This window comes from Megalops cyprinoides, chromosome 1 (genome assembly GCF_013368585.1).
Source record: "Megalops cyprinoides isolate fMegCyp1 chromosome 1, fMegCyp1.pri, whole genome shotgun sequence".
NCBI lineage: Eukaryota > Metazoa > Chordata > Actinopteri > Elopiformes > Megalopidae > Megalops > Megalops cyprinoides.
The window spans coordinates 67,717,950-67,731,590 of record NC_050583.1 but is presented as its reverse complement, the minus strand read 5'-3'; the positions used below and the strand labels follow the sequence as shown (position 1 = coordinate 67,731,590).

General features: G+C 38.4%; 1 protein-coding gene across 2 annotated transcripts in view; it reads right to left on the bottom strand.

The window, feature by feature from the left end:
* Positions 1 to 13,641, bottom strand: part of LOC118776446 (potassium voltage-gated channel subfamily H member 1) — an 86,668-nt gene that overhangs the window by 36,917 nt on the left and 36,110 nt on the right. For both annotated transcript variants that reach the window (XM_036526807.1, XM_036526815.1), the window contains 2 exons: positions 8,085 to 8,284; positions 6,537 to 6,789 (listed from right to left, as the gene is read on the bottom strand). In XM_036526807.1, the coding sequence (XP_036382700.1) occupies positions 6,537 to 6,789; positions 8,085 to 8,284 (453 nt within the window). The remainder of the gene's footprint in view (positions 1 to 6,536; positions 6,790 to 8,084; positions 8,285 to 13,641) is intronic.

Here is a 13,641-nt window from a genome sequence, read left to right as displayed (position 1 = left end):
AATGCTTTCTTCCTTTCAACATGTCATTTTCACTATAAGACAGAAGTAAGAAATGCCTCTGATATTCTTTCCATCATCTACATGTTTAAAGGGTATTACAAATGAAAAATGAAAGCTGTGAATGGTGATTAACTTGTTTTGACACAGTCAAATGTAGCTAAATGTATTGCTTTTGTTTGTACTACACACAAAACCATTCTTCGTTTTATACTGTTTTCATTACTGGGAATGACTGAGTAGTGTGTGTGTGTGTGTGTGTGTGTGTGTGTGTGTGTGTGTGTGTGTGTGTGTGTGTGTGTCTGTGTGTGTGTGTGTTTGTGTGTGTGTGTGTGTGTGTGTGTGTGTCTGTGTCAGTGTGTGTGTGCGTGTGTGTGTGTGTGTGTGTTAGATAGAGAGACAGAGCAATAGAGAGAGGAGAGAGAGCTAGACAGAGAATAGATATTCATCTTAATTTTCCTGCTGTTTTCATATGCTGACAAGGACATGTTAATGTCAAAACATTTGTGTCACACATGACTTTGAATGACAATAGTAGAAAATAGATATGATTAATTTCCAATCCATTATTAAAATTAGGATGAAGTCCTTGGACATGAGTATTTATTGTTTGCCGCATTATCCATAATTTCCCTAATACTTTGAGTCAAATCAACTGGACTGGATGGTCGGAGTTAGAAACATCCTCACCCTCCCTTCAAAAAGGCTGCTTTTGTCCTTGAAAGTAAAGTCATAGTTACATGGCTAATCAGCCTGTTCCTTGATGTCAGATAGTATGTTTTATTGGCCAACAGAAAATGTGTGCTGTGCCAAATAGAATATATTTTTTTAGTTTACAATGTTTTTATTCCTTTGTCAGCATGTGAATTTACCATTGCATTTAAATTACAATTATCCTAATCAATGTTGAAATCTATTGTTGGCAAATTGTTTTTGTTTCTTTTGTATGCTAAATTTAGTACAACATGTACACATTGTGAGGAAATTCATATACAAGTGACCATACAATAGATTAGCTATTATTTACACTAAAAAGGAAAAACCAACAGCTGTAGCAGACATACAAGGGTTAAAAAGGACAACAGTTCAAATGGACCTACAGATAGACAGGGCCCAGTTTGAGCTCTGACGTCTTATTCAGTAGGCCTGTCTCAAATCCCAAAGCCTCAGCACAGAGCATTTCTGAAGAGTTAATACCTGATTGATGTGTGAAGTCTCTCAAACTAACAGTCACTCAGACTAACAGAGCCTCTCAAACTAACAGAGCCACATCAGATTTTAACCACAGTGCCAGAAAACCATTCAAACAACTTCTATGAGCCTTTGTAAACTCACTGCCACTCAATAAATCTGCCTAAAATTCAACCCTCAAGATGGTTAGAGTTAGATAGATCCTACTTTATTGATCCAAAAAGGAAATTGCATTGCCAACAGTCAAGCATGTTGGGAAAAGAGGTACACGACATTTAAAAAAAAATAGGACAATAAATAGGTCAATAAATACTGCAACTACAACTGCACCATTAAAGTAACAAGTTGTAGAATTTCAGTAATGTCCGTAAGTGAGTCTCTTGCATGTATTGTACTTATATATTGTATATATTGCACATGAGGGGTTTTGTACTTAATTGCACATGAGTTATTGCACTGTGAGGGATCATATGGTGATCTCCCCATGGCAGAGGGTGGAGGAGTTAAACAGTTATATCTGTTTTAAGACGCTGCCTTATCTGGCCTGGCACCAATGCTGCTTGACTGCTAGTATAATTGGCCTGACACTTATTGTTTGTCTGTGAATTATTTGCCACCCACGTGCAGTTAAATGCAAACAGCAAGCAGAGGCATCCATTAGCAGAGGTGACCGTAGTGCTCCTGATCAGACAGTCCATTACCCTCTCAGGGACATGATGCCGGGAGCCAACCAATAAATACATTCTGACCTCTCAGCTGTAGACAGGCTCTAACCCACAGAGCTTCCTCTGCTCAAACTCTACCACCCAGCTAGCACAGCATTCTCTCCACGTATCAGGTTTTTGGTCATCTAAAATTCTAAAATTAATGGCCGTTCACATTCGGGTACATATTTCTGTTTTTATTTTTTACCAAGTTTCAGCATATGCTGAGGTGGGATGTGTGCACACCACACTGAATTATGTAATGTTTGATTGTACACCACCTACAGATCTTATGAGACCATTTAATGTCTGCTTAATTAATCCTAAAGCTTTAGTTCCCAGGTTTAGTTCTCATCCCCTCAAGCACACACACACCAGTTTTACTTCTGTCACAATTCTTTGCCATTGTGTTAATTACCCAAAGAGAGGGACAGTGGTGTTCTGTGATCTAGTAAGTATTTCTTCCTCTGGCAAGGCAATGGATGGGACTAACAAATATCCTGCTCAAAACCAACTGCTTACAGGAATCTGCCATTTTTTCCACTGCTAGTCATGTCGTTTTGTTGAGTCATCTCGCCCTCAATAAAAAATCCGTATTTTCCTACTTCTCATAAGCTTTGCCTGGGTACATCTATTTCTGCCCTAGTGTCTCTGCTCACATCTACAGAATGAGGGGAAAATACTGAAAGAGGGGCTGCTGGAGAGCGCCAACCTCTCTTATTGGAGATGACACATGTCCTTGTGTCCAGTGTGACAGAAGTGACACTTTGTCCCTGTGCTCACACATTACGCCTGCCAGTGTCCATCAACCACAGAATGACCTCACACCTCTGGAAGAACCCTCTGCTTGTGCCTCACAGCATGGGATAATTGCCATAAAGAATGCTCAAAGTTCATGTTTCTAGAGTGTTCATGTTCATGATGGGCTGCGCTGGCTTTGTGTCAAACACCATTTGGAACTGAGGCCAAAAGGTTCTACCTTAGTCTCATCAGACCACCTTTTTCCACATGACAACAGGAGATCCAGAGTGTCTTTTTGCATAAATCAGATGAGGCCCTTGATCTCTTTTTATAACCCTCTTGATCTATGCCTTTCAACAATTCAATCCTGGAAATGTCTTGGTAGTTCTTTGTTTCCCATAGCTGTTTCCATACAAAGGATTGCACTAAGGAACAAGGAAACCTCCTAAGAAAACCTACAGGAGCAGCTAATTATATTCTGAACTAGTCAGAATCAGTTCAATTGCAAAGTCAATTAGCTTAGAGCATAAGTTGGATGGTGAATGGTTACACCTGAGCACAATTACAACTCCCATTATAAAGAGTGTGTAAACTTGTGCAACTGAGGTGTTTTAGTTTTTATATTTTAAATTAATATTCAGAAATGTGTTGCCTTTTCTTTTTACTTTGATGTTTTGGATAACCATACCCAAATGAAATTGGAAAAACTGCTTTAATGATTTTTCATTTCAGTTGTCAAGGAAATAAAAAATTGAAAGAGTGTGTAAACATTCTAGATCCACTGTATGTTGAAGAACACACAGTGCATGTTCATTCATGAGATAATGTTCATGTGTAGCAGTCTAATATAACATGGCATCCCTCAGGTAAATGTAATAGATGTTAAAATCTGAGGTGTAGGAATATATTTTGTGTTTTTTATTAGAATAAATAATTACAGCATGTGTATTCATTCAACAAAACAGAAATGTTCATCATTTTCATCTCCTTCCTCAGGGATGCATTGGGACTGTGTATGCCATGTCACAGTGTATTCAGTAAGTCAAGTAGCACCACAACGTTAATAATTAAGGGATCCATATTTTTATGTTTGACTACAAACTACCCCAAAAGTGCACTGGACTTGTAGTGCACAATTGACTGAACCATCTAAAGGATGAACATGATGCAAAATGGCAACAGTTTTCTATCATTCTGGAATACTAATTTACAGACATTTTAAGGACAGGGCAAATGTGGTATGAAAACACAGCAAAGCAGGCTGGCTAGCATTTAGATCAGCAGGAATAACCCTGCACGCTGCCACCACTCTATTCAAACGTTGCTCTGCCTCATTGTTAAACTGATGCCCACATACTTACAACCGTTCAATAAAGTACTTCATGGTTTTGCACCAACTGCACGAACCTTTTTAAACAAAACATAAAGCAGTGGTAGACAATATTCAGGATGATGCTGAATTTATGGAAGATATCTGACTTGATTTGGTGAGAACAGCCGGTTAGACTTAATTAGTACACTACAGGGTTTTGTGGCAGTTGTGTGTTTTGCATTATTTCAGTAGTCACATCAATCTCTTCCCATTGCTCTGTGACTGCTCATAATTTCACTCTCCAAGAGCAGTCTTGTGATGAATTGGTTTACACAGATGGCTAATGAAGTCTGCAAGAACATTACAAACTTAACACCGTTCCCATCTAGAATCAACTAACAAATTACAAATATTGGAGGAACTATACAGGAAAATGCATGATTTAAAATGCTTTCCTACTTGAACCTAAATCTACTCTCTTTCGATTAAAGCCTCGGTCACAGAGTTCATCATATTCATCCTGCTGTTAGTAGCACTGGTGCTCAGGTAGAATTTCTTTTCTTATTTTTTCAGAGAATTATAAATGCATTTTGGAGTCAAATCACTTCTGAGGGCCATTTTCAAAATGACATTCACAATGCAAGTCAATAAGGTCACAGGTCACCAGCTGCTAATGAGTAGCTTCTTCTCTTATTGTAAAAACTCTATCCTGCTGTGAACTTTGTGGGTAACTGTGGGTCACAATGTGCTCCAACATTGTGACCCACCGTCATGATAGTCCTGACAGTTTTTCCACACATGAAAGTTCAATTTGCACTCAGTTTACTGAGTTAAGGTTATGAGCCTAACAGCAAAATGAATTAGCCTGGTTGAAGTGAGCTGGCAAGGGGGTTGAAAGGCTCCATGCTGATGATAAAGGCACAAATGTTTATCTCTGATGTAAATAAGAACTCTGTAATGAGACAGTCCCCTGAGTCGCAGCTTTTCTCTTGACAATACAGAGGAAAAAAAACATTTCCTTACCGATGTGAGGATTAACCCTGAGGTACTGTAAACTTATTCTCTTCAAGCAATAATTCCAGTTCTGAAGACCAAAACATTGCCAATATGAACTTTCTTATCTTTTAAAAGACCAGAGTTAGCCACCCCTAGGCAACCTTTCAGAATCAGAACTGGAAAGGGTATCTGAAATTTATCAGGCTCCAAACATTATTGTATGTGAAACAAAAAAACTTTTCCCTCTGTTTTCATTTGCACTTTGGGTCATATTGACAGCAACTTACAAACTCAGTTTATTGTGATTCTTGTAGGCTTAGTGCTAAAATTGATCAACATTTCATCAACATTGAACAACACTTGTAGATTTTCACGTTTAAGCCCAAAACATGACAAATGAAAACACACAGCACAGTAGATATAGTAGATATAGTAAATACAGATGGGAATAGATACAGTGAGATCCCCTGACATGTTAAAAATTTTAAAAATTGCTAGAAATGATAAAGATGATAAAAGGATTATACATGCAATAAACCTTTTCCATACACAGCTCTTTTTGTTGTTTATAAATGTATATGCATATGTATAATATTACATAAGATCAGAGACACCCTGTGTATCATAATTAACCATACATATTTAAAACAGGAACCAATATCTGTTAATCCTATGCCACTGATGGTTTCTTCTTTCTAAACTGAAATGGCTTTATTTCCAAGCCTATTGCTTTTTTTTAAGGCAATGTTGAGCTGTAATTGAACAAGGGCTTACATAAAATCTTCAGAAAAGTAGAGCTCAATAAATTTGTGCGGTTCAGCATGTTCCTTGAAAATTTTATGAAAAAGCCATAGTGCATTTAATTGCTTTTATGTATTCTAATTCAAACAAACACAACTCACATCTTTTCAAGCACATTAATTTCAAAAGGCTGAGAATCCACAATACTTGTAAACATAAGAGCACTACGCTTTCTTGCTTGCTTGTAATTGCTGTGATAGGAATAATTTTATTCTATAAAATCTATAAAAATATTACAATACAAGTTATAATGTCTGTGCTCTAAATTGCACTTTGTGTGAACAGTATGGGTGTAATATAATGTATTCTTTACAGGGGGAAAATTAGCATTTTGAGTTGTATACAGAGCATAGAAAGTTGATAGAGCTTTCAATAAGAAAATAAAACCCCCAAAAAAGTATTTGGTTAGACCTACCACACATTTATATGTCAGCCGCTGACATAATATGTGTGGAAAGCAACAGGTTTTCCCTTTTTTATAATTTTCCAAGTTAAAACTAGATACAGAACTTTCATAAAACTCTAGAAAGCTCCAGATTATTTACAAGCCTTAAATCCATTCATAGGCAAATACATTTGTTATCCGTTCCTTTCCATTTAAAGATTGGGAATTTTTCAAAGCCGAGTGGCTCATAGTGTTTGCAAAAGCCTTATGGACGTCCCTGCTGGGGACTGAACCCACCATTTTCCCCAGTCAGGACTGAAAGTAAAGACATGGCCACTGAACTGGCAATACTGTGCCTTCACTGGCCCCAGTGTCAAACCCAGTCAGCCACCACCCACTCAAAGCTCACCTAAAATGGCCACGACTTCATCATCCTGAATCACTTCTAGGGAGCCAGACACCACGAAACAAAGGCTGTCCACACTTTCTCCAGCATGGTAAATGAGGTCCCCTGGGGCACTGTGGATGGTCTGGAACTCCATGGCCAGGGCACGCAGACAGCCATCACTAGCGAGCCTGAATGCTGGGTGCTCCTTGAATACCTTCCTGTTCAGGTGCACACAGATGTCTGCTCTCATGTCCTTAGGGCAGATCTGTAACACCTGATTGGTGGAGAGGAGCAAAGAGGCAAGAGAAAGGGATTATAACACATCACCGCCCATGTTGTGTTCCACTATGACAAGAATGCTTAGATGACTCAGCATGCAGGAGGTCCAGGCCCTGAGCTGCCCCTCAAGAGGACTTCACATTCACACTTCAAACTTCTATGCACTTATGGACAGCTAGTTCTACCAAAAGCTCCACCTCAGCCGCACTAGACTGGAGTAATTTTTACATGTCCTTATGTCTTGTTGATGTTTCAAACCAATAAAAATTTCCAGCTGCCAGCATTGATACCACTAAGACAGCTAAGTATGCAATAATCCAGACATGAGGAAGTATAGGTTTAACTTTCAGTGTATACCAAAAAGGCCCCATAAAAGTTTCTATGAGGGAATTTTCTCCAGGAAAAGTGCTTAGCTGAACATGGCAAGCATTTATGAATCACCCTCAGAGTGTCACAGAGTTCATCAAACATAACTTTCTTCCTGGAGTTCACGTTTCAAGTACTTACTGATTTTCCAGAAAGCTCAAAATTTAATTCTAAACTCTATTGGGCACACATGATAAATGATAATTATCAGGTAAACTACAAATCATTTTTAGAGAGGAACCATAAATGCCCTTTAAAACACACAATACAGTATGCCTTTGAACAGTATTATCTCCTTGGTCCAGAATTAGAAAGGGGCTACAGTTAGCATTAGAAGTGATGTTATATACCAGCTCTGTGTTATTTAATTGGCCTGGTTCCAAATAAGCTGAATTTCACTCTTTCTGCAGTGCAGGGGTCACAGTCTGAAGGCCATGTTTAATTCATGAACGCAGGATTCTGAAATTGGTATCTGAATTCAAAAGCGATAGGCTTTACCCTCAAAAGACTATGCAGAGGTCTTCCAGAGGCAGCTACCAGCACGAATTCATCTATTTTTTTTAACAAAAGCCATTACAAATACTGCAGATTTGAACATGTCTCACTTTCTCTGAAGCACCTCAAAGCCTATTGCAGGGCACACTTCAATTTTGTGCTAATATATATCTATATATAAAATTTATATTTTATTCTATATAATATATATAAACTATAAATAAACTACTTATTATTATACAAAAATTGGAAAACTAATTATGATAGTGTAATAAACAGATAAATCTTCCTTTTCTTCTGTCAGTCTCTCAAACAAACAGCTTTGTCATCACTGTTCACTGGATCTGCTTGCTAATAGTTTCCATGTGGGAGTCAGCATAGAGACCATGCAGGCAAGGTAAGGAATGTCTTGCATACGGTCTGATATACCTTTTCAGTATCTATGCCCCTGGACATGGACCACGTGGAGACGATGTAATCCATGACCCTCTCACTCAGGCCTTTGGGAACCTGGTAGAGCTTGAGGAAGTCTCGTACACTGTTGAGCATTTCGTGGTACCTGTTGGTATTGGCATACATCTGCTGGAAGATGGTGGTCACATTACCAAAGATGGTTGCATACAGGAGAGCTAGAAAGACAAGCAGATGCCAGTTAAGACCAAGGAAGAAAAATAAAGTATATGCATGTTAGAGCCAACAGCTATAAAACTGTGTCAGATAAGACCAGATGGGACCTTCCAAGGTTTCAAAGTCAACAATTAAGTGATCCAAACAGAAGACTAAGAGAAGTAAGGGCCATCTGCAGCTAATTTCAGCAGAGGTTTATTTCAGCACAAGTTATTTATTTATTTATTTATTTATTGTAAAAGAAGCTCTCGTCAACATTCAAGAAACATGACAGTAAAATGATTTTGTGAGAAGCTTCATGTGTTTACTTTTCCTTCAAACTGCATAATTAGCTAAAAAAAAACTTAATATGGATCAACAATGTTTCTTATTTAATATGTGAGCTGAATTAATTCATTTTACATGTGTATCTTCCAATTTAACTTTTTTGTAATTTTACAGTAAATTTAGTTTAATCACATTTTATCCCACATTTTAAAAATTTTCCCCAGTTTCCCCAAATATTTCAGCTGCTAAATTCAAATATTAAATATATCGTTCCAAACATGATAGAGCCAATTTAAGGCAAGATATATGCTGGAATTTATTTTTACACTTATAAAAATGTGAATATTTTGTACAATTAATTACTGACAAACACATTGTGCCACATGCTTTTCAGTTCATTCAAATCAACTAATATACCAGAGAGCACCAGGATGTGCTGAACCCTGGAGAAGACCGACCTGTGCATGCAGACTGCATGCAAAGCAACGACAACAGGACAGAAGTAATTGATCACAAAATTACCAGTCGACACGTCAATTGCTTATTTTTGGCACACTGCCACAACACAAGTCCGCTTTTTAAAATCACCCAATGTGCCGCAGGCCTCGTTCAATGCATTAGATCTAACATGTAGCATGAATTAAAGACTAAGTGACAACCACCAGGCAGTGGTGGCTGAGAGCCAGGAACTACTGCACAAAGAGGTTGACGGTATTGAATTTGAGACCAGAAGTTTCTGGGTGAAAGGAAACACTTCTGACAGAGGCTGTCTGCTGGCATCACATGCACTGCCAACCTAGAAGAAGTGCCTTCAGGTGTTAATTTACTTTCTGCTTATTGGACTAAATACAGGATAGTTCTTCTCTTCCTGTACTGAAAAGAGAGGATTGCTCAGAGGTGCTGTTAATGTTGGAAGAAATCGCTGTGATCATTTTTTTTCCTCCAAGTCACTGATCCTCCTCTGGTGGCTCTTTCTTTGGAGTGTATTGTCATGAAATTAGCATGATGGGATTTTCAACACAATAGGCACCAATACATAGGCATCCTGTCCTTATTTCCCTCAGCCTCTCTCTTGAAAATTACAGAAAATTGTGTTTATAATCCAGCATCCTCATGGTGTCCTCCATAGAAGATATTCACACCATCTAATCCACTTCTCCCAAATGCTGTTCTACAGTATCAAATTTGGGCTTCTGCCTAAAAAATATGGAGGTACTTTAAGTTCCTGTGGCAGACCCACTAAATTTGAAATTGCAGACAAATATTTTACATGTAGATTTGAGTCCCTAAATGCTATTTAGAACATTCTCACACTACTGAGTGCTCATGTAGGAAATGCTTATCTTTTTTCCTTCGTAGCTACTTCGTGATGTGTGGGCTTGGATTCGGATGTTGGATAAACGTATCAAAAACGGATTTTTTGGTGCTTGGTGCAGTGCATTACCCTCTTCCCTTTCAACTACCCAACCCTGTAACCAAGGTTGTACAAATCAATTCAAGGCCAGCCAGGAGCTAAGACTGATTATGAAATATGGGGAAATTACTGGTGTGGCAAATTAACTTCAAACAGCCCCTTCATACTGACATTGCCTTACAGTGTTAGGCAATAATTGCAGGTGGACCCACTGTGTTCACACCCACATTGAATTAAACATCGACTGAACATTGTGGGGGAACAATGAACTATGAACAATGAACCCTGGGTTAACAATGTGTGTGTGAAAAGGGGCTAAATTATCCCAGGGTCAACTCTTAGCCCAGGGCTAAGGATAGCCCTGGGCTAAGAATATGCAGTGTGAAAAGTCTTATAGTTTGATAGATTTTCAGAAGGCTTTTCACACTGCATATTCTTAGCCCAGGGCTAAAAGTATTCTTAGAACCTTCTTAGTCCCAGGCTAAGGGAGCTGTTAGCCCGGGCTAGAAAGCTTTCACACTTGCACAATCCTGGCACATTCCAAAGTGCGACTTTAGCCTAGGGCTTGCTGGCCCTGCTCCAGAGCAGGGTTAGCCCTGAGTTTGCGGGGTTATCCCCTGAAAATCGATTAATCACCTGGTTGCCAGGTGCCAGTGTGAAACAGTAAACAATGGACTTTGCGCCACGTGTTTGTTGTCCAATCACACGACTTCTTCATCATATCATGACGGTATGTGCGTGTTTTATGTTTACGTTGTAACTACTACTAACCGAAACCGGCAACATTCAGATGCTAAAGGTACCTAGCAAGCTAGCTAACTTAAAACAACAACCTGAGTCTGTGCTCGGGGAAGTCCGTTCAAGACAAACTAGATGAAACATGCCGCAACAGAAAGGTTTTCCACCATCTGTCAGTGAAGCTAGCCGAGGGAGGTTTAAATAGGATGCTGGAACAACTCAAAAAAAGCTAAAAAAAATAGGGTTTCAACACCACTCTCGTATAAAGCTCTGCTAATAGCGACATTTTAACGTTGCTGCTTGCTGTTAAAGAGTAGTCACACTTCATTCCAGAATGTAAACATTTAACCCAGGGCTACTAGAAGTGCAGTGTGAATCGTATAGCCCTGAGCTTAGGTTAACCCTGGTTTACAATGTGTGTGTATAGGATAGCCCTGGGCTAAGAATTTGCAGTGTGAAAAGCATTTATGAGCATCACCCCCTTTTTTACATGTTATTGGGCTTGCCATTTCTGCTGCTAAATGCGAAAGACAAGCCTTTTGAGGATAAGTCATTCCTTTCTCTCATGCTGATAAATAGCCAGTGACATTGCGATAAGGTCAATAAAGCAAACAGCAGGGAGGTTATCTGTCTATTCAGGAGAAAGCGTTTCCATCACTGCCTTTACTGTCATATTCCGTCTCCACCCAACACAACAACACACACACACCCTTTTCTGACTTGTATGTTTCAGCTTTATTTGTTAACCTTATGAAATTATGACAGGGACAGCATCACCAAAAAAATCACAACCAAGCCCATCCATCATACACAAACTCGGTCACACCGGGTGTAGTTTCATCAACACCACTACGGCTTAGAGGTCATGCTCAGACAGAGGTGATGCTGTTCAATGGGATACTGCACAATACCCTCTGTTTTTACTCAAGTGTTATGAATGCTTTTATGCTCAATAATTTTTTTCTTGCTTCAGCTAATCCGTTTTGTTATTATGAGCATCTTGACACACATGAGAAAATATCGGCAAGGACCTATCATGTAACCCATCATGTAACCTATCATATTTACAGCTGAAAAAAAGATTATATAGTGTGTAACAAATATTTAATTAACAACCAGAAAACCAGAAAACTACCAAACAATGAGTCTTTTCATCATACTCTACATAAATTTGAATTTGAATGTATCTCACAAACAGTTTCACTACAGCAGTTTGATGACACAAAACCCAGTAATCTCACACGGTTCAGTTTTGGCATGATATACTGATATGGATCACAATTATGAGAATATGCTGAATAAGACTTCAGAGTGGGGCTTTTGACTGTCAAAGTTAGTGGGAAATAATGGAGAAATTCAGAATTAACCTGGTTACATTGAAATGCCATCTCCTTACAACGGACCATTCCAACTTATTGATAGTGTTAAATTGGGCAACACAATATCTTTTTGAAATTACAGAATGTCTTGAGCGAACAAGAGAATGATTTTCATTACCTGCTACATAAAATTATGCAGATTCAGTGCTGATGTGACCTCTGGATGAACCCTGCAACCAAATGATCTTCCATTGAACTCTACACAGGCTCAGGTTTATTTTAAAAGATACAAATGGTGATATAGCTGCTCTGACAGCAATATTTAAAGATAATAAATTAGCAACAGAATAATAACATTTGTAATACAACCCAAAACAACAATGAATGGAAGCCTTTGGTGCTTAAAACCCACCAGCAATCTAAAATGATAAAATGCTAGAATTGCATATTAAATATTACAAATGATGTACCCTTTAAACTGTACTTATATTTTCAATTGATTTCAACGGGAAACTGAAGCAATACTGTTACACAAGGAAACTATGGTGATTCATAAAAAATAAAATTATTTTACAAAACTATGCCTGTAATAATCACAGCAGTGCAGTTAGCATCTCCACAAGTGGCAAACAAAGATACATGAATTGCATTACAAAGAATGTGCTCCAAGTCATGGAAAACATCCTATCTTCTTTGACATCAATGTTAATATTTAATATACCAATGGGGGATACAGCCTTGTCTTTCTGCATTCCCTGCAGTACATAACCGACTCCTCTTACTCCTCCATGTGTGGAGTTTGCAGGGAGGCAAGCCCCCCCTGCAAGCAGCTGAAATATGTCACTACATTGAGTCTAAAATAGGTCCAATAAAAATATTTCTTTGTACATTGTCGCTGTCGGGCAGAAATCTCAAATCTCCATATTTCGTCTTTTTTTTCCATAAATCAATGCTATTGGTTACCCTTTACGTCTGTATGTGAGTTTTACAAATATTTAACCAATGAAAAGTATTAAAAAGAGCTTGTGATTAAATATCGTAACTCCATTAGATCCTCAAACTGTCGGCAAAACCTCATAGCTCCACCCTGCCTCCATCTTGAATGAAGTGCCGCACACAGCAGAGCTGAAGGTAAACAGTGATGAGGCGATTTCGTCTGACTTCGTCTGAGGCAAATAGCTCAATAAAATGTTTTCAAATTAGCCCTAGGTTGTAAACTCAGTTAAAACTATGTAGTGTACCTGTTTATTAAATTTAGCTCTGATGTTAACATTGTGATTATATATGGAAGTGTTTGCTGAGGAGACTAGCGTAGCGATATGACAAGAAATTATCAGATTATTCATAGCCTTTCTCTAGCTAGCTAGGTCAATCCCTACTTCATCAAAAGTAATATTATAAAACTCAGGTAAAACTCTGTCCATTATTGAAACAGGAATGAAGTATAGCAGCAAGCTATACTGTATAAGAATACACAGCAGTAGTAGGCAGTTGTTTGGAGAAAGTCTCTGGTTGTTTGCAGTGCAAGAGCTGCAATGCAAGGCTAAATAAAGAAGTGGTTGTTTGAATAAGTACAGCGTTTTCTTTACTCAAGAAACATTAAAGCCAGCTTCGCTTTGGT